Below are 20,734 nucleotides of genomic sequence, written 5' to 3' on the forward strand. Positions count from 1 at the left end.
GCCGCAATTACCGCTCCCGACTCCTTGCACCTCCCAAACGCGTCAATCTCCCTTGCCATAAGCCGTCACACTGACGGGATGATCACCACCTGCTTGCATCCTGAAAGACTCCGCTACTTGAGTTCCTCACCGCCTCGGCGTCTTTGCTTTCAACTGCATGTGCATCTCCCTTGTCGCCGCATCTCAGAACTTCACATCCTTCTCCGAGATCTCGCTCACATTCTTCTTGACAACGATTTACTCATCACCTACGTTTCCACCCGCTTTTTCACACTGCAGCATCCAAACTGCTGCACATCTCTCGTACACCAGCGCCGTTTTCTCTCTTCACAGTCGTTTCTACATTTGGTCCACTCTCAACTCTGCAAATCCACAGCGGCATCCTTCAGGTCTTCTTGTTCATAAGGGTCTCATCAATGTATCTCATCTTCTCAGATTCCTTTCAGCGTTCCAGTTCACAGCTTCCTCCTCAACTGCTTCCGATCTTCTTATCACGTATCGTTGCAGAGGTTCACCTTTCACCTTGCCACCCTCTCAGGCAATCGGTTTTCCCGTGGCCATACTGTGATGCAAGAACCTCCAAACATGCTCATCCTCAACATCAATCCGGGATTTTCCTTCTTTCCATCAGGCATCTCAACAGCTCCACTTGCAATTCGTTTGATGTGATCTCTACCTGCACTCTCCTAGAATCGTATCACTTCACCCTTCGCTCCTTGCATATCCTCCAATTCACCAATTCACGCCCTCCTGCCAAAAATCCTTGGGACAAGCACAACTCAAATCCTCAGCCGAGCGACAGTTGTGACACTAGAATCCATTCTTTGCTCCACCCGCTACATTTTCGCTCCTTTCATCCACCATACGCCGGTCATCCCAACAACCGCGACAAACTTAACGACTGGCGCCACACCGATCTCCATTGCACCTGTACCTACGCAAGCAAACCTTAATATTTTCCCCAACAACTGCGACGCCCTGAACCACTGGTGTTACGCCTATCACCACTGCGCCCGTAGCTACGCAACAACATTGAAACTCTCTTCAACACCTGCGACACTCTAAACGACTCGTGCCACGCCAATCTTCGCTGCACCTGCACCTATACAAGGAAACATTGATATTTTGCAAATTTTTGGATAATTTATTCACTCATTTATTTCTCTGCAAACATCCTCTGCTTTCATCATTTTGCCTGTAAGAGAGCATGAACTTTTTCGACCACAGGAGCGCAATCTACTTCTTATCGACTGCTGTTTCTCACGCCTACGAGGCTATCTTCCGCGCCGATAGTCACGCCACTCACCACGACGCTCATCACGACGTGAATCACGGCAGCTGGAATGGCGATCTTCACGGCGGTGGTCCCTGCTCCACCTGTCCAAATTCTGAGATGCTTCATGACAGTTAATAGTCAGTACAATCTCCGGGAGGCTATCATACCGCGACGTGCTCAGAATGGATCTCAAGTTGGGGTCCTGAATACCCGCCACAATGTAACTTGTGAGGGTGTTGAAGTCCAACTGGATTTGTTGTGCGAGAGCCATTTTTCCGTAGCAATACTCTTCCGCTGTCTCGCTTCGCCGCTTCTTGCCTTCTCGGAGCTTTTGGTGGATTGCGAGATTATCAATCTCCCCTGGGAAGAATTCCTTCAATGCTTCCCCAAATATTTCCCAAGTATAGAGATTGCCCCTCATTCCCTCGAACCATGATTTTGCTGCACCCTTCAGCCGCATGCTCGCCATCAAAACTGAATGTTCATCCCTGACACCGTATTGACGAAAGATTGCACTGACGGTGTCGAGCCAGGCGGCAGCTGATAGCGTCTTCCGGTCACCAGGTTCGAAACGGGGCACAAGCGCTTCGATCTCCCTCAATCCAAGCGCAAATCCTGTCACTTTTTCTCGTCTGGATCCACTGTTAATCGTCGCCGTGGGCAATGCCTTCGCAGGAGTTTCCACCGTGGGTGCTGCAACTGCAGGTGCTGCTACTGTAGGGGCTACGACCACTGATGCTGCTATCATGGGTGCTTCCACTTTGGGTGCTGCCATCGGGAGCTTCTTCATTGCTTCATCTCCTTCCTGACGCTCCTCATTCATTTCTGCAAAAATATCACACAAATTCGTTACATTTTCCATCTCCCTCGCAACCACGGTCAGCCATAGCACTTCCTGAGCGGTTATTCTCACCTCTTTTCACTTTTCCTCACGTTTTTCCGAGTTTTTCTTCAAATTCTCACTTCACAGCGTGTTTTCTTTTCATAATAAAACAAACTGACAGATTTCTTTGATCGCGACGCCTCCTGGTGACTTTTCGCCGAAAAATTTTTCGAACACTGCGCCGAAAATTTCACGAGGGGATAAACACAAAATTTCATGGGACATTTCGTTCATTTCATCGGACATTTTCTAAGTTAATTTCTGCTCGTTTTCTTTTCTTTATTTTTCATCTAATTCTGCTATTTTTCTACGGGAATTTTCAGGGGCTTCTTTACTTTTCACAGCGAATTTCCGACCACTATTTTTCTGTGAATTTTTCAGGGATTTTTCTTCAAATAATTTCTCAAGCCGCAAAACTTGGAATTTTTCATATCGCGGCAATTTCTCTGCATTTTGGAGGGACACTTTTCTTCTGCGCCGCAGAATAATTTTACGCGCACGTCTCATTAAAATGGTTTCACAAAGGGGCGCTTTCTACCGCGATTTTCACCCTCGGGCAGCCTCAATTACACAATATTTCTCCCCAATTACTTTACTGGCTGCAAAAATGCCCACAAAAATCAGGAACGTACTCACTTTCATGATTTTCAGCTGCTTGATGGAATGTTCTGGAAAGATAAGAAAAGACATTTTCCCCGCTCACGGGAGATTTTTCATGCATTCTGCCACTCCCTCCGGACATTCAGGCCTTTCGGGGTACCCCTCATTCACACACAATCACACCGAGCTGCAAATACATGACATTTTCATTGAAATTTTTCACCAAATACGCCCTGATGCTCGGTGATTTCCGCGAACATGTTGCGACACGTTCACCCTGACGCGCTTGATGCCTCCGCAAATTCGGTGTTCCGCTGCCGCCGACGTCGCTGCAACTCCCCTCCGGATGCAATGCAGATTCTCCTCGATGGCTCCTGCTGCTGCTGGGGTGCTCACGATGGGGGTTCCTCGCCGTCCACGCACTTTTTCACTCACTTTTTCCACACTTTGTCTCTGCGGCGTCACAGCCGCCATGTTCCTTTTTTCACTCACTCGCGCGCGATCACTTTTTCTTCGAATTTTCACGCCGGGATTTCACATCCCACTTCTGATATGTGGCGCCCTGAATAAGGGGGCGCCACAGGGCTTTGGCGAATCCCCCAGTAACCTCCACCCTCGTAGTCCTCGACTAAATCTAAGAGCACTTTCACTGCAGCCATACCCGCACAAGGCTGAGCTCCGACTAACTCTACTCTCATCATCCCCTCTTTTCTACTCTCACATAATTACTCTCTCAGTGCTCTCCTATATTCTCTTGAGGATTCTCGTACTCTCTCTCACCTATTTGAGGGTTTGTAACCTGGGGGCATAAGCCGTTGCCGAGGGAAGGGCAGCCGTTACAGTTACCGCCAATCTAAGGGTACTCACTCTATGAGCTAGGTTAATATTCGCTGGATAGTGAGTCGGGCGCTACAAAATTAAAGATATTTCCGTTCAATAAGATTAAAATCCATTTTTTTCAAAATATTTTGTTTTAGCCCTCCTGTTAGCTGCCCGGATGCACGAATACAATCGCACACCAATGGACGTGGTGAGGATCGTGAAGATCCATGAATCAACGTTAAGGAAGCGCCTTCTGGAGTTTGGGGATACACCGAGTAGTGCATTAACGCTGGAGGAATTCATGGCAGTCGATTTGGAGGCTGAACAGGATCCGCCAGCATTCAAAATGGCCCGGAAGCGTGACAAGGAGAGGATTCAGAAGATTGCGGAGAATGAGGCGGAATTTACGGCACTTCAGCGAGAGATTGATGCGCAGCTTGAGAAGGATTTCAGGAAATCGAACAAGAAGGTTGCTGATCTGCGTGGGGATAACCTGGAGATGACGGCAACGAGTGATTTTATCCATCAGTCGACGCTGGATGTGATAAATGAGTGCCTGACGGAGCAGGTGGAGGAGGAGGAGGATGACGTACCCGTGCAGGGCATTGGTCCGGACATTGAGGCAATGTGTGAGCCCGAAAGGAGAGAGAGTGTGGTGGATACGGGAAGTTTGTTGGAGGAAGAGGAGCAAATGGGGGAGGATCTCGTGAATTTGGAGGATGTTGATGATGATGAGATAAATGGGTACATTTTGTCCGAAGAGGAAGCCCGGATGAAGCATCAAAAGTGGAATGAACTCAATGCGGAGTACTTAAAGGCAATGCAGGCGAAGGAAGAGAGGCTGGCCAAGGAGCGTGAGAAGGGAAAGCCCGAGAGGAAGCGGCGTAAGGTGGTGAAGAAGAAAAATATTGGACCATCCAATACAGCTGGTGAGGCAATTGAGAAGATGCTGCAGGAGAAGAAAATCTCCACAAAGATCAATTACGACATCTTAAAGGCTCTCACTGCTGTTAAACCGGAAGAAGTCGTTGAGGCTCCGGTAGTGAAGGAGGAACCCATGGAGATTTCTCTTCCGCGACGGAAGAAGACCAAATTGACGACAACACTGAGTTCTTTGGGCATCAGGAAGCCCCGACCAGTGCCCACTGCAACTCTCCATACTCACATTCCTGAACCAGAACCACTCACGGCGGCAGTTGAGGAAAATGGTAAAATTAACAATTCAAAGAAAAAAAATAAAAGAAGGGTGGTATTCTAGGATAGAGACACCTTTCAAGATCAAGATAAAAATCAAAATAAAGACCAAGACTGTCGGTATTCTACTTTACGACGAATTATCCAGGAAAGTAAAATCAAAATTTGCGTTATCCTACTTGTCAGTTTCTTGGTTTCAGCTTCGCGCCAAGAAAACTTTAGCGATATCTCTTTCTAACGCATTAATTTTTTCTATTGCGTTTTCTCGTTCGCTCTCGGATGACAATTGAACGAAATTTAAACACTTCATGGGAATTTCTTCCCTATTGCCATTACATCCAGGAGCCCTGATTGTATAATCTCGGCTATTATTCCCAGGCATTATTGCTCCGGGAATGGAATGAATATTGTCGGAGAGGTGCTTTCTGCCTCCAGATTATGATAATTTGGCGGTAACGGGGGTGGGGGGGGGTATGCTACTGCAAAATTTTGAATTTTTCTTAGGAATCGTGGTCACTTCTTCTTGCTATTGATGGAGTGACCTCCGGATTAAGGATCTCATCCCAGGATTGTCATATCCTGGACAATCCTGGGATTCTGGGGCAATTTTTTAATTTTTTTCCAGGATTAGTGGTCACTTCTCATTGGTAATGATAAAGTGACCTCCGGACTAAGGATTTCATCCCAGAACTATCAAGCCCTGGACAATTAGGGAATGCTGGTGCAAAATTGTGGTTTTTTCGCCGGAGTAGTGGCCACTCCAACATTACTAATAGGAAGTGACCATAAATCCGTCGAAATACCCACAATTTTGCACCAGCATCCCCTAATTGTCCAGGACTTGATAATCCTGGGATGAGAGCCTCAATCTGGAGGTCACTCCATCATTACCAATCAGGAGTGACCACAATTCCGTCGAAAAACCCAGAATTTTGCACCAGCATCCCAGGATTGTCCAGGATGTGACAATCCTGGGATGAGATCCCCAATCTGGAGGTCACTTTATCATTACAAAGGAGAAGTGACCATAATTCCGGCAAAAAAGAAACATTTTTGCACCAGCATCCCAGGATTGTCCAGGATGTGACAATCCGGGGATGAGATCCCCAATCCGGAGGTCACTCCACCATTACAAAGGAGAAGTGACCACAATTCCAGTGAAAAACAAAAAAATTTGCACCAACATCCCGTATTTGTCCAAGATTTGACAATCCTGGTACATCCCGGAGGTCACTCTATCATTAGCAAGATGGAGTGAACACAATTCCGGCAAAAACCCGTCATTTTGCATCTGCATCCCATATTTGTACAAGAGTTTTCATATCTCCCATACTGAATTTACATTGCCTTTACCTCATTTAAAAACCAATTTTTCAAAGGACCCCAAAACCGTCTTGGAATTTCACATAAATCCAAGACATTTTACGTTATAATAAGACCGTAAATCTCTATCGTAGAACACAGAATCTTGGAATATTTTTATCCAAGTCTCTTTTGACAACTCATTTTGTAAATCTTTATTTTGATTTTGAGTCGTATCTCAGAATACTAAAAGTCTTGGAAGTTGTATGAAGAAACAAGATTTTTAGGTTATGGTTCGACCGTAAATCTCTATCTTAGAATACCAAATCTTGAAATATTTTGAATTTCCAAGATTATCCTGAAAATTTCTTGGAATTTTAAAGTAGAATACCAAATCTTGGTTTTTTTCTTTATTTTGATCTTTATATTTATCTTAGAATACCGCCAAAATTCACAAAATCTTTATTTTTTTTAGAACCCATCACAGAGGAACCTGAAGATGAACCAGAGAATGAGACTGAAGTTGAGCAGGAAACCGAAAAGTATCCAGAGCATAGCTCTCTTGCGGATATGCTCAATGGGGATGAGGAAGAATACTACGGCTATGATGATTACTAAATGTTACTAAAAGTTAATTTAATTCTCATACACACACATCACTAAAAGGATAAAATTCCGGGAAAATCATTTATTTTTAAGTTAATGTAAATATATATGAAATATTTATTGCAATAGAAATAGCATGTGCATTTTCAAAGAAAAATATTCTTTTTTATTGAAATTGTTTATAGTTTAATTCCTTGTTAGTTGTGATTCTTTCTTCGAAGAAGTACAGCTTCTATACTCAGAAGTCATCAGATCGGGCTCAAAATTGAGATAAGCATGAATTACAGTTGCTACGTTTTAAAATACAATTATAACTTTCCGGGTTTTTCGTCGGTTAAATGGGGGTTCTCACCTAGAAAAACTCACGTTTTCCAGAGCTTTCGGCTCCGTTCGGCAGAGCCTTCTTCAGTGGCTACAGAGAAGGAATTTATTTACAAACAATTTCTTCTAAAACAAGACCATTTTCCATTCACTCAAGTGTGGGGAAATTTTCCCTATCTCTGGGCGCGTCACACTTAAGTGGAAAAATGCCTTGTTTTTGTAGAAAATGTTTGTAAATAAATTCCTTCTCTGTAGCCACTTTGAAAAAAAAATAGTTTGTAGCGAGGTTTGTCAAAGTTTGTTAAAGGAAATTAATTTAGAGGTAAATATGAAATTTAACAAACATTTTTGTTATTTGAAGATTATTGATTGTAAAATGTTTGTAAATTAAGGAAAAAATACAAACTTTAACAAACATTTTACAAATTTTGGGAATAATGGCAAACAAATTTTAATAAATTTGGAATAACAAAATTTTTACAAACTTTACAAACATGTTTGTATGTTGGTTTGTTTATAAAATCAAACATTAACAAACATTTTTGATAAAGTTTGTTATTTTGGTGCAATAAAAAGCTTTATCAAACTTTTTTAATAAAGTTTATTTTGTTAAATTTTCCTTAGAGCTCTCCGAACGGAGCCGCTCTAGGAAACGTGAGTTTTCCTCATTTAACCGACGAAAAACCCGGTAAATTATTATTGTCTCTACACGTTGGAAAATCACTTCGTTCTAAAAAACGTTGGTGCCGGAAATTTTTCCAGCCCGGCGGACACTGAATCACAGCAAAAGCTCGAAAGTCTTTCTTAATGGATTTATGAATGACTAATAAATTCTGCCAATTCTCTGTGTCTCATCAATTTTATCAATTTCAGTAAAAATAATTCTTATCGGTACACACGAAATGAACGAAAACTGATTTTTTTAACTTCAGTTTCTCAGTAAATATTTGTAGGCAACCAGGTAAACAGGTAGGTAATAGAATTTAATAATAATAATAAAATAGTAATATAATAGAATAATAAAATTTAAGCTTTCAGAATTCTTTGAACTCCCACAATGGACAGTGATGGTGAAAGGATCCTAAAAACCCGTGAGAAGTGGAGTGAAAAATTTGGAAAAATCGACGATCGTTTTTCAAGCTTCTACAAGAAGAGTTTTCCTTCTGACGTAACTTTCATCATTGGACCTGACAAAGAAATTGCGGAAGCACACAAATGTGTTCTAATTGCCTGTAGTTGGGAATTCTTCATCGTGTTGTCGCTCCTCAAATTAGACGATAAAAAGCTAAGTATTCCGGATATTAGCTACGATACCTTTATGTGCTTCCTGGAATACTGCTATACAGGTAAAGTACATCTTCGGGGAAAGGACGTGTGGAGTGTCTTAAAGCTAGCCTATCGATTCAATGTGAAGCAATTAATTGAAATTTGTGATGATTTTTTAATCAGAAACCTCAATGTGAGCACTTGCATTGAATTTTATACAAAAGACACATTTCTGCCAGATAATGCAGAAATAAGAAAGAAGATTTTTGAGACAATTGAGGAGAATTTTGCAGCAATCATTAGTAATGAGACTACTTTGAAGTCTTTCCTTGATCTTCCCGCACAGAAATTGTACAAAATTGCAAGTTCAGAGAATTTGAAGTGCAATGAAATGGATTTGTTTAAAGGCCTGATGAAATGGGCTCAACATGAATGCGGAAAAATAAATTTACAGTGTTATCCCAAAAATCTTAGGGAAGTGTTGGAAGAGATTTTCCACGAAATTCGTTTTCCAATGATGAAAGTGGAAGAAATATTTGCAATTCATGCCTATTATCCGAAGCTTTTGACGCATTCAGAGATTTCTGCAATTGCCAAGTTTATGTTAAAGAAAGAAAATCATTGCCATGGGTTTAAATACACGCCTAGAACAGGCTATGCCCGTTTGAAAGATTCCATTAAAAACAACACAAATACATCAGCAATTAAGAAAAGTGCTCCAAAAGCTGACAAAGTATTTTATGTAAAATGTTTCAAAAATGATCTTCAACTTTCAATTGCTGGTAGTAGGTACTTGTATGTTGCCTTCATGTCTGAGCTGCCGAGGAAAATTGTCGGGTTTTGTTACTATGCATATCAAACAAATCCTAAATTGCAGTATTGTAGCCTAAACCGTAATAGTTTGATTAATTGGTCAGAAACGGCAGAGAAGGCGGCACAAGACGATATTTCAAGACTTTCTTCGCTATATTGCCATAAAGTATGTTTTCAGGAAAAACAAAATATAATTCCTAATCAATGGTATAGTTTGTACTGTTCATTTGATCATGATATTCCAAGACTATCACTCAATTCCGGCTTTAAATCTTATGACGAAATTAGTAATTTACATTTAAAAATATGTCAATATCATATTACGCCTAGTATGATAATATTTCAATAAATACATAATATTATATTATAACAATGTAATGATGAACCTACCTATGTACCTAAAGAAAACATTTCTAGTCTTCTTTGTACTTGATAAAAGGATTTGTTTGCGCGCAAACACAAACTTTGTAATAGGACAGATGAAGCAGCGACTTTAAGATTGTTTTATTATATAAGTAACAATAATGAAATAAAGAAATATGTATTAGTTACTTGAGATTTTACTTAAGCTAAACATCCATATTTAATTTATATCCTTAAATAAATAGCAAAACTTTATAAAGAAAAATTAGATCAAAAAAATAAAAAATTTTCCTTAAGATTTCACGTTATCATTTTACTTTCAGTTATTCCATTTAAGTTTTTGAGCTTTTCCTGAATCCTTCCACTTTCGATTATCGTTATACCTAAATCGTGACCATTAAATTCATATGACAAAAATGAAATTTTTTTTAACGAAAAAATGTGTGGGATGAAATTCACTATTCAGATAGATTTAAGATTTCTTAAGAAAGACTTAATTTTTCTTAAGATTCTTAAAGTTTTCTGAAGAAACTTTAACTTTCCTGAAGATCCTTTAAGTTTTCATAAGATTTCTTAAAATTCTTATAAAAAAAACCTTAAGATTTCAAAAGAAAAATTTAAGATTTTTAAGTTTTCCTACACTAAACTTACAATTTCTTCAGTCAAGCAGAATCGGACTGAATGCACATTTTTCGATGATTTTTTCTGACCATCTTTGGGTATCGAAATTCGTAAAATCATAAAATATATGCAATTTGCTCGATTTGCTTAAGAAATCTTAAGTTTCGCTTAAAAAAACTTAAAATTCTTAAATTTTTCTTAGGAAAAATTTAAATAGGGGAGAGCGGGGCTAATAAAGTCACTTAAGGGTTTGGAAAAAGCCTAAAATATCATATTTCCTAGCTAGATAGAACAAAATGATCTGAGAAAGAGTTGTAGGGCAGTAAATTACCTAAAAAAATGAGCTATACATTTCGCTTTAACTGTTTGAGAAATATGATATTTTGAGCTTTTTCTAAACCCTTAAGTGACTTTTTTAACCCCGGTCTCCCATAATAACTTTATATTTTATTTTTAAAAGAATCTTTAGAAATCTTATGGAAACTTAAGTCATTGTTAAGAAAACGTAATTCTTTCTCAAGAAAACTTAAGTCTGTCTGAATGGTCTGAATAGTGAATTTCACCTTATATGGTCTAAAAGTATACTAATAGGGATTTATTTTAGACCTATAAATTCTTACAATTTTTTTTTCTAGAGATGACCAAAGAATATTTAATAATTTGCGAATTAAAAGAAAATAAAATATTTTTGGCCCAGGTAACCGACGTATTTTCAATCGGATTTAAATAATTAAATACGTTAATAAACGTTGAAAATTCCTGAAAATATTTTTCTTATCTTAAGATAAGAAGATAATCTTCATAGAAATTCTGCTTATGCTGCATTTATGATCATCATTTTATGCTCTGCTCACTCCAATGAATTCGTTGAGAAGAGATTGTGAGGATTGTGAAATACCCCGCATGTGAAGGGAATTACTCACATTTTCCCAGAAATCCCTTTCCTCATTCATTTAGAGATTTTTATTTAGGGTTGGAATTTCCTCTGAAGAGGCTAACGACTCATCCACTGCTGCCGGGCTTCCTAACACGTCTGGACCTGTCTCTGGCTGGTGCTTGCGACCCGAGCTGCCCGGCGGATATTATTCAGCCACAACAGAGAGAGTGATGAGCTGTCGTCACAATTTCGCCTTTGCCTCGCATTTCGTCGCGATCGCTCCACGTTGTTGCCACCAAGTTTGAGTCTCTCGCTGAGCACTGAAGACGACGGTTTAGCTGTGCGCGCGATAAGCAGTATCAGACATCCCACCTGTTTTGTGATACTTTACACCAAAATTCGCATTGAAATGATGTGTTTGCAATTTTCTGGGGCACCGAAGGAGCACAAATTGTTCCAGAAAAAAACGTTAAAAGTTCTATTCTCACAGACTAAGCAACCATTTCGTAATTTTGTGCAATTTTTACGTAAAGAGATTGATTGATTAAAAAGAATTTCTGCAGTATTTATTTGCTAAACGATAGACTTACCGCAACAGGAAAAAGCTAGTCAGTGCTTCTATAGATAATTTATTTATTTAGTGAGAAAGATAATTTTTTGCTTTGCTGTGAATTTCTGGGGAATGGCGCCAAGGAAGCGCACAATAAATTCTGGAGCTATTGTAGAGATCAGTATGGAAATAAATAATGGGGATGAGGTGAATATTGGGACAAACACTGTCTTCAGATCCATGGAGAATTGCATGGAAAAACGTGTTAAATTGGAAGAGAATCAAAGGTAAGATTAAAGAAATTTTTTTTTATTGTTGTAGCATAAAAAAACAATTTTTCTGATCGAATTTGGATAATTTTCAAGCATTTTTAAGTTTAAAAAAATATTTGAAGCATTCTTTAACCGCCATCTTGAAAAATACAGAGATATAATATTTTTTAAGATCTCGAATATTCTTGGAACGTTTAATAAGTTTGAAATAATCGAAACAAATATGAGTTTAGATTCTTATTGAACCATCAATTCCATTGATTCGAAAGGAAATTTAAATGGTTTAATTTTAGAATTTGTTGTTAGTATTAAAGCGATCAAAATTCTGCAATTTTATAGGTTAGGGTTCTTTCTACTTGCATAAAAACCAAAATGGTGGATTATGTTCTTCATTGAAAAATTCTTACAACATTCAATCTATTTGATCTCTCTTGATTGATTTATTTAATTGATTGCAAAAGATAGTTCTCATTCATAGAATTATCTGTCTGTGATTAAAATTCCCGGTTTTTACTGCTTCGAGAGCGAAGTAAACGTTTTCCGGGGGAATTTGAATTTTTTGGAAGGAAAAACTAAAAAATGAACTTTGAAATGCTTTAATAAATCAACTTGATCGCGTATGTGGTGACTTTGAAGGGTTTAAGGAGGATCGTCGACTAAATGAGCTGATTTTTTGCACCTGCTACGCGCTTTTTCAATCAAATGGTTCGTAATTTCCCATAAAATTATGATTTTTTTTGTCATCAGTCGCTTCCTGAACCCGGAAAACTCCATTCATCTCCGAAAGTTAAATGAAAAATGCGAGAAAACTGTCCATTGCGCCACCAACTGCCATTTTCCGCTAAATACCATTCAAAATTCATTCGTTCTTTTCCGTTATGACGTGCAATTGTGCGGAGTTTCGTTGAGTTTAACGGCGCTAGTACTTCGTCTTCGTTAGACACACCAGCGCCAGTTGGACGTTTGGACGGAGTTGGAAAGGTTGTTTGGGAAATACTCAAAATCCAATTTCCTCCTATAGTGGATTTTTCACCCCGAATTAGCCGCAGTCTTGTCGCTAAAGTAGCCACACGGTGTCGTCGGGCTATGTTGCATGGGATGCAGTGTTCTTCTGGGCAAACAGCTGGAGATGTGGCCCAAGTGTGATTGCCAGGGATTGTGCGATTTGTGCGACCAAACAAAAATGTCGTCTGTTTGACAAAATATTATCTAAGCTAGAGAGAGAGAAAAAGTTCTTTTCTGAGCGCTCTGTGGGGTATTTTTTGGTGTTTTCTTTCACAAAGCTGGAAAATTGGATGTGAGAGCTTTTCCTCGTCCCATCACAAAGGAGGGAGAGTTTGTGGAAAAATTGAGAATAATTTTCTGTGTTCTGTGTGGGTGCATTAAATCGTGGTGAAAATTGCACTTTTTGCAAAGAAAAAGTGAATTAGCAACATCAGTCACAATTTCGGATAACAGCGGAGCGATTGGACCTACCCAGGAACTTGCAGAGGAGCCTCCTGCCAACATGGTGAAGCGGTGAGTGTCCCCACAATCTTCTGCCACCTCTACAATGCCCCCAAAGAGCCAGGAAGTTGCGCTGCACCAACTTCCACGCAGCAACGATGAGCGAGTCCATTGTTTACATCGTCTTCCCTTTGTGTTTATCCTCCGTTCTTCCCTTTTTCCAATCTCTCTGGGGGTCCTTTTTCTCTGCCACTGTGAAGGTTTTCTTTTGAGAAAGAACCCCCCATTCGTGTTTCTTCTCGATGACTTTATTGATTTGCCTTCTGCGACAACTTTTCCTTTCGCCCCAAAAATAATGTTGAAAAACAAGATAGAAAAATTAATATATTACCTTTCAGTAAAACTATGCGTACTCGTAAGCAAAATGCGTAGTTTCCAATGAATAATTCATTGTTGAGGAGATATCTCCTGCAATTACAAGTTATATGTTGTTTGAGTAAAATGCGCATATAGCCTGAGATGCCTTTGTTGTGTTCTAAAACCCAGAAGAAAAATTATTTTTGTGGTGTTTATCAATAATCCAATTGGATTCGTGTGTTGCTTGTTTTACTCTAATTTATTTGAAAACAAAAAAATTGTAATCAATCAATTTTGACATTTTGAGGAAGTTCTGTCAAGGAGCTAATGTCAAATTTTTGTCTAAAAATAGAATTATGTTGATTCAAACAAAACGAATTCTAATTTTTATATTTTTAACGCTAAAGAAATTGTTTTTAGAAGATTTTTGATATTTTTAAAAAATAAAATATTTTATTCTGTTTAAATTAATTTTACACAAGAGATTGCATTAGATTATGACGTAGAATAATTAAACAAAGCCAATGAGAACGTTTTGGTCAGTTCTATAAGCCAATGAAAGAGCTTTTTTTTTTGGTTAAACATTATGTTCTTCTCATTGATTATGATTTTAGTTTCAATTATTTCTTAATGTGATTTGAATTGATTTTTTTAACAGTTAGGCTCTTTGCGAGATTAATTAAAACAGAGATCATTCTAAAATAAAAGTGAATTCTGTAAAAAAAAACTTTTCTCGGAATTATAGATAAAATAGTTTTTCAGAAGACTTTCTAAACGATTTTTACAAAAAAGTCAAAGCTTTGTAAAATAAAATGTTCTTGAGTTAAGAAAAAAGAATAAAAAATGATATGAAATTGCTTTATAAAAGAAAATCTTTTATTGGATGCTCTTATTAAATACATTTCAGGGAAATTATTAAATATTTTTCTCTCTAGTTTATTACGATTTTTGTTTTAAATTGTTGTATATTATGTCACCTCTGTCATGTATTTTATTCGATACTTTAATTAGTTTTATTTGAGAAAACTCAGGTGTAGAATTTAAAGGATGTTATTCACAGCATTTGGAACAATTTCTTTAAATTTGGAGTAAATTAAAAACAGAAGAATATAACTTTTTTTTTAAGATTGTAAAGCAGATTTTAATTTCATTGGCTAAATTCTAATAGAATGCAATTTTTCTCTCCATAATATTGAGCACAATGTCCTTTTATTTCCACTCCTGTAATTTCCCAAATAAAACTAATTAAAACATCCAATAAAATATTTGACAGAGGTCACATAAAATGCGACAATTCAAAACAAAATAAAGAATAATAAACAACAGAGAAAAATTTTTGAAGCTTGAAAATGGAAAATTGATTGACACGTTTTGGTCTAGTATCATTTTAGCATCGATTTAAATCAACATTTTTATGAATGGACGTCAGAATAGGTAGGAGGGAGATTCTTTGCATTTTTTCCTCTACGCCATGCGTTCCAGTTGACTGTCCGTTGTGGAGGAAATGAAGCAATTTCTCAGAAAATTCAATTAGACCTCTCAATTTTGAATTTGATTTTTTCCTTCATTCACTTCAAATTCTATTTGAATCGATATTCTCGATGTATGAGAGATCCTCCTTCTTATTTCACAAAATTGCCCCGGCTGTAACTTGATGCGCATTCCACCCCCTATCCTTCAATATGAACAGGAAATTGAATTCCTTTCTCTACTTTTGGGACAAAATTCTATAGAAGAAAAAAGACGTTTAGTACTACTTTTTTCCTGAATAAATTTGTCCTTAAATATTTTCAAGTTTATTTAAAAAAAAAAATCTTTTGTGGAATTTATTCAAGAATTTATTTGTTCTTGAGAAGAAAATGTATAAAACATCCAGAAACATTTGTTTGGAGAAAATTCAAGTGCAAGTTCAAAAAAATTGTTTTCGTCTAATTCCAATGCTGTGGGTGGTTTACATGATAATCATATGCTATGTAGGTAGGTGAGGTGGAAAATATATCCGAGGAAATTATTCTTAAATTGATGGGAAAAAATACATTCAGTACAACATGAATTTTTCCGTGAAGCTCAATTGAGATTTATGCGAAAATTCGTGGAATTTATCGATTTTTAGCTACGATATTCCTTGCAATATTCCCACGAAAATCTTTTTTACATATTCTGAAGCTTCCACAAAGGTTCTACCAGGTTCGGATACGTGAAAAAATATCATGGAAATGCACTCACAGGTGTGTGTTCAATGGGAAAATTAATTTATTAAAAATATTGTAAGACTTTGCACGAGGAATTTGATATTTTATTATGACAAAATTTTTTTTTTTCAACTTCTCAGACTATTTAAAGAAAAATTTAATACAGAAGGCAGCTGTTTAAATTTAATATGGTGTGAGAAAGGTTTTTTTTCGTTGTTTCCGTTTAAATCTTGCTTAATATTAAATTTCATTGAGGAATTATCAATAAAAATTCTACGACACTCTCACAGTTATCAAGGAAAAGGTTAATAACCGTGAAGGTAGATTTTTTTTTGATAAGATTTCTCTCACCTCTCATTCTTGTTGTTGCGAAAAAAAAATTATAAAAGGTGTTTTCGATGCTACATGTGCGGGAGAGGAAAAAAGAATGAAAAACGTGAGAAGGTCGTAGAGGCTATATGAGACAGAGAGAAAGATGTGGTCGTGTACACAGCACAGTGAGGTGAAAACTAAAAGACGAGTCTGCATTTTGTTGATGAATACGGAAGATGGGGACAAGTGCAGACGATGGTAGAGCTCTATAGGTACCTACAAAGCATAGCATAGAATGGGTATAGTGGCGAGAGAACAAGTTGAAGAATCAAAAGGTGGAGAAGAGAAGATTGAAGAAGAGAAAAGTGTCTGTGTAGCTTAGCGTTAAAGTATGGAAAAATTAATTCAAGTGAATGTACTAGGTGAATGATTTATGGTTGGACTTTGGGAGAGCGCGCACCTTCAGACACTCTAATACGAGGGATTCACTTTGTACGCAGCCATCGTATGAGTTGGATGGAAGAACTTTGTTGTATTCTACTACTAGGACCAAGGGGTATTTATCTGGCGAATATTTTGGTTTTATAAGGGAATCATCTGAATATTTCCGAAATATTTCTTTTGCTAAAATCCGAAAAAAATCCAAAAACATATTTAGGACCTTTTGATTTGAATGTAGTCTTTTTTTTGGTTGAATTTACTACCTTTTTTTTTAGCTTAACACTTGGAGAACACGAATTTCTAACCTCAAACTTTGAGCTTAATTTTCTATTATAAAGAAAACGTTTTTCCAGATTTTCTTTTGACGAACTTTCAGTATTTAAAGTCGCCTACACATAGATGTAGATTTTATTAAGATAAGTTCGATAGATATTAATCTATGGCTGTTTAAAAAAGTCAAATTGGCAGCGATTACCAGTTTTGTCCTCCAAGTGTTAAATATACTACTTTTCGGTTTGAATTGTTTGCATTTAGTCCTTTTTAGGCTTTAATAATTTTTTTAAAGTTTTGTTTCTCAATCTGTGTTGTTTTGGGACTGAAAACTAAATAAATAGGGGAACGTTGCCTAATTTGGACCTCCTAAGGCCTTTTTCAATCCGCTATTACTTAAAAGTGATAAAACTATAAGAATGTTATGGGTGTTAAAAGAGCATTAAATGGGCTTTAAAATGGTACCACATTTAAGAATATTGCTTTTCATTTTATACCTCGGTCGGAATTGGGCCACGTTCTCCCTTATATCGGCTTGAATTTAGTCTTTTTTTTCTTTTGTGTTGAATTTACTACTTTTGGCTTGAATTTAGAACTCTTCGGCTGGAATTTACTAATTTTCGGTTTGATTTAAGTGTTTTAATGCTTGAATTTAACATTTTTAGGCTTAGCCTTATATTTTAATTTCCTTGTCGGATCATCCGAATATTAGCGAATAATCCGAATAATTTTGTTCAGATAAACACCCCTTGACTAGGACGGATGGTGTGGTTAAGAGAATAGATGCGGGGAGAACAAGAGAGTATATTCTCATCATGCTTTGGTATGGAATGAGTTCCGCAATTGCGCGTAGTCATGGATCCAAGAATATGGTGTATACTGCTGTCTCTATGTTTTTGTATATTTGGTCCACACACCACAAAGAATGTTCAATGTATGTCCGTATGTTAGTCAAAACGAGAAATGGGGAGATAATCATGAAAGATGATGATGCTGGGATGGAAGGAGGGCGAATAGAATATGCCCTCTTCTTGCACCACATGCCAAGGCAGTACAATTAGTTCGTTTTATTGAAAATGTATACCTACTCCTATATATACATACCACTCAATGCAACCCATGAAAAGATATTTTCATTTAATGGTCACGAAAATAATACATTTGGTGTACGCATATCGATTGAGAAAGGGACCGGAATGTTGTATGTTGTGTTTTTTTTTTTTTTTTTAATTTTTCGAGCAATTCCACATGTCTATTGCACAAGAAGATGGGAAACAAAGAAACTATCCCATCCGCAAACATTGATTTAACAGTCTTTCCAAGTGACCATGACACGATGAAATGATTTTCCACAAATAAACGTGCGCGTGGATGATTCAATGTAAAATAAATGAGTAATTTACCACAATTACACACCTTCATAAAAGTCTTAAGGATTTTCTTTTTTTTCCTCTCTGTATGGAAAATTTATGCAGGAATTTTTCAATAAGACATCAATATTGTGCGATTAGACAATCTCTATAATGTCACAATTACTTAGCATTAAGTGTGACATTGCTCAAATAATCTTCATGCCTCAAAAGATTTTATCTTTCGCTTCGGTGAGAAAATTTTCATAGTTAAAACTATTAAAATGTCATTAATCTGTACGGAGTTTTGTGTTTGAAAATGTAAAAGTACTTTACACATATTGGTTAACCCTTTTTACACACAAATGGTTTAAAGTGTGGCGTAAAAATTTGTCTATAAGGTGAAAATGTTGTTTTTAGGATAATATTTTTAAAAAGCATTATAATAAAATACTAAGAAATATAATTAAAATTTTAAGGCTTGATTAAAAACAATTTATTCAAAACAACATGATTTGGCGTCTTTGCTGCGATTTATTACTTATTTTGTGATTAAAAATAATGTATTGTACGTATTATTTTTCACCAGGCGTCTCCATCGTCTACGTTCGATAATTTTCTAACAGTTACACCTGGAAGATTTTTCAAAAATCTTGCAGTTAGATATTCAAAAATAAAAGGAATTTCCCAAATATGTTATGTTTAGTTTGAGAGAGTTCCTAAGTCTATGTTAAATATGTAAAATCATGCAAACATTTATTGTCTTTGTATGTGTTATAATGTTGAAAAACGATTATTGGAATTTTGTATTGAGAAAAGAAGCGTGTTTTCCTGCTTATTTGTGTTTTTTTGCCTGTTTTTTTTTTTAAGTAGTGATGCTAAACTTGAAACTTGTTGGGGAACTTTATTACTTCTTTTTCACCTGTTTTTCACTGTAAAACCCATTGCAGATTATACACAAACGAAAATTCAACTCATCAGTTGTATTTATGTTTCAGAGTTCTTTAGTCAAATTTCACACGTTGTCTGTGGAAGATTTTTAAGTGAAAAATGTTTGTGATTAAAGTTTTAGTAATTTTCGGGGCTTTTCAATTTGCATTTGCACAGAGATATGATGTTTGTGGTGATGAATCTGGATTGAGATATGTGTATATACCGAAAATGGGATGGGTCGGTCTAGGTTGGGCAAATACTCAAGATGAAGGACAATTTCGTAATATAGAATTAATTCTGGAATATGAAACATCTGTGAGACCTGATCCAAACAATTTGGGTTCACTTAAAATTCTAACAATGATTCCATTGACTGATCCTGAAAATTCGTATTATTTTAATATACCCTATGAATTTACATTACCCACGCAATATCCTTTACCGGAAGTTACAAAAGTTACATTAGAAGAGACTGTGCTGTGCAATATTACTGGTTAGTTCACATTTTCTTTTCTTTTAATTGATTGAATAAGTTGTAATGTGAAAATCTTTTTATCTTGTTTAGTTTCAATGCCGTATGTAGTTCAGTTGCGGTTGTCGTACAATCACTACACACAAACTAATACGTTAAAAGCAGAAATCATAAAAACACCTGAAAGTACTACCACACTAGCACCCAGAGATGATCGATATGAGGATGATAGGTAAAGAAAACGCGCTGCTTACAAAATACACACTTCTTACAAAATATTATTGATGTTTTTAGTGAAACTGTTGGATGTGGTAAAGTTGATACGGCCAATATCTACGTGCCACTAATTTTGGAAGGAAAGACAATAGAAAGAGGGCAATGGCCATGGTTGGTCTCAGTTTATTCCTATTCAAATCTGAGACTTGGATTCCGATGTGGAGCCACACTTATCTCCAATAAGCTAGTTGTAACGGCTGCTCATTGCTTCTTCGATGTCTACAATCGAAGAGTCAAATCAGATGATGTCCTCATCATACTAGGACAGTACAACCTGAAAAGACCCCAAGATCAAGGAACAAAGATCGTGTATCCACAGAGTGTAAATATTCATCCTGACTATCAAAAACTGACAAAAATCGACTCAGATATAGCAGTTGTAGTTATACCAGATCGTGTTCAATTTACTCACTATATACGGCCAGCATGTCTTTGGAAAGGACCAGATAGTAAAGAGAATATTGTAGGACGAAGAGGACTAACAGCAGGATGGGGTCGTGACGAAAATGGGTTTTACTTCACGGAATTACCGAAACAAACGGAGATTCCCGTAGTTTCAGACGAAGAATGTTTACGGTCTAATGACGTATTTACAAGGATCACATCTGACGTGACTTTCTGCGCAGGATGGCGAAATGGGACGGAGGGTCCTTGCAATGGTGACTCAGGAGGACCTCTTGTATTTGACAAAGATGGTCGATGGACTCTCAGAGGAGTTGTTTCAACATCCCTGCTCACTGATGGCAGCAATACCTGTAATCTCAATGAATACGTCGTCTTTACGGATGTGGTACCATTTACGGATTGGATTACTTCTTTTGATACTGATTATACATATTAAATGATATAAAATAGCTATCTGGAATCTATTTTTTTTTGTCATTTCACTCGAGTTTCATATGTTTCTTTTTAATTTAAAT

The 20,734-nt window shown here is 37.0% G+C and overlaps 5 protein-coding genes across 7 annotated transcripts in view; 3 read left to right on the top strand and 2 right to left on the bottom strand.

Moving 5' to 3' along the window:
• Positions 1-6,840, top strand: part of LOC129787315 (transcription factor IIIB 90 kDa subunit) — a 45,207-nt gene extending 38,367 nt beyond the window's left edge. The window contains exons 4-5 of the mRNA XM_055822813.1: positions 3,737-4,789; positions 6,553-6,840. Of these exons, the coding sequence (XP_055678788.1) occupies positions 3,737-4,789; positions 6,553-6,695 (1,196 nt within the window). The 3' untranslated portion in view covers positions 6,696-6,840. The remainder of the gene's footprint in view (positions 1-3,736; positions 4,790-6,552) is intronic.
• LOC129787307 (DNA-binding protein RFX2) overlaps positions 1-20,734 on the bottom strand; it is an 865,065-nt gene that overhangs the window by 410,950 nt on the left and 433,381 nt on the right. The window lies entirely within an intron of this gene.
• LOC129787358 (uncharacterized) lies at positions 1,182-2,256 on the bottom strand. The gene is made up of 2 exons (XM_055822896.1): positions 2,190-2,256; positions 1,182-2,101 (listed from the first exon to the last, which is right to left on the bottom strand). The coding sequence occupies exon 2, from the start codon at positions 2,097-2,099 to the stop codon at positions 1,275-1,277; it is 825 nt and encodes a 274-aa protein (XP_055678871.1). The 5' UTR covers positions 2,100-2,101; positions 2,190-2,256; the 3' UTR covers positions 1,182-1,274.
• The window catches only part of LOC129787328 (protein pellino), a 75,386-nt gene continuing 65,847 nt past the window's right edge, over positions 11,196-20,734 (top strand). Inside the window, exon 1 of one of the 2 annotated variants that reach the window (XM_055822856.1) lies at positions 11,196-11,781. In XM_055822856.1, coding sequence (XP_055678831.1) covers positions 11,627-11,781 — 155 coding nt within the window. In that variant the 5' untranslated portion in view covers positions 11,196-11,626. Of the gene's footprint in view, positions 11,782-12,659; positions 13,285-20,734 lie in introns of those variants that run through there. The other variant, XM_055822857.1, reaches the window with a different exon arrangement.
• Positions 19,028-20,676, top strand: LOC129787342 (serine protease gd-like). Its single transcript, XM_055822878.1, has 3 exons — positions 19,028-19,559; positions 19,632-19,770; positions 19,833-20,676. Exons 1-3 carry the CDS (start codon positions 19,184-19,186, stop codon positions 20,653-20,655), a joined length of 1,338 nt encoding a protein of 445 aa, XP_055678853.1. The 5' UTR covers positions 19,028-19,183; the 3' UTR covers positions 20,656-20,676.

This window comes from Lutzomyia longipalpis, chromosome 1 (assembly GCF_024334085.1).
Source record: "Lutzomyia longipalpis isolate SR_M1_2022 chromosome 1, ASM2433408v1".
Classification (NCBI taxonomy): domain Eukaryota; kingdom Metazoa; phylum Arthropoda; class Insecta; order Diptera; family Psychodidae; genus Lutzomyia; species Lutzomyia longipalpis.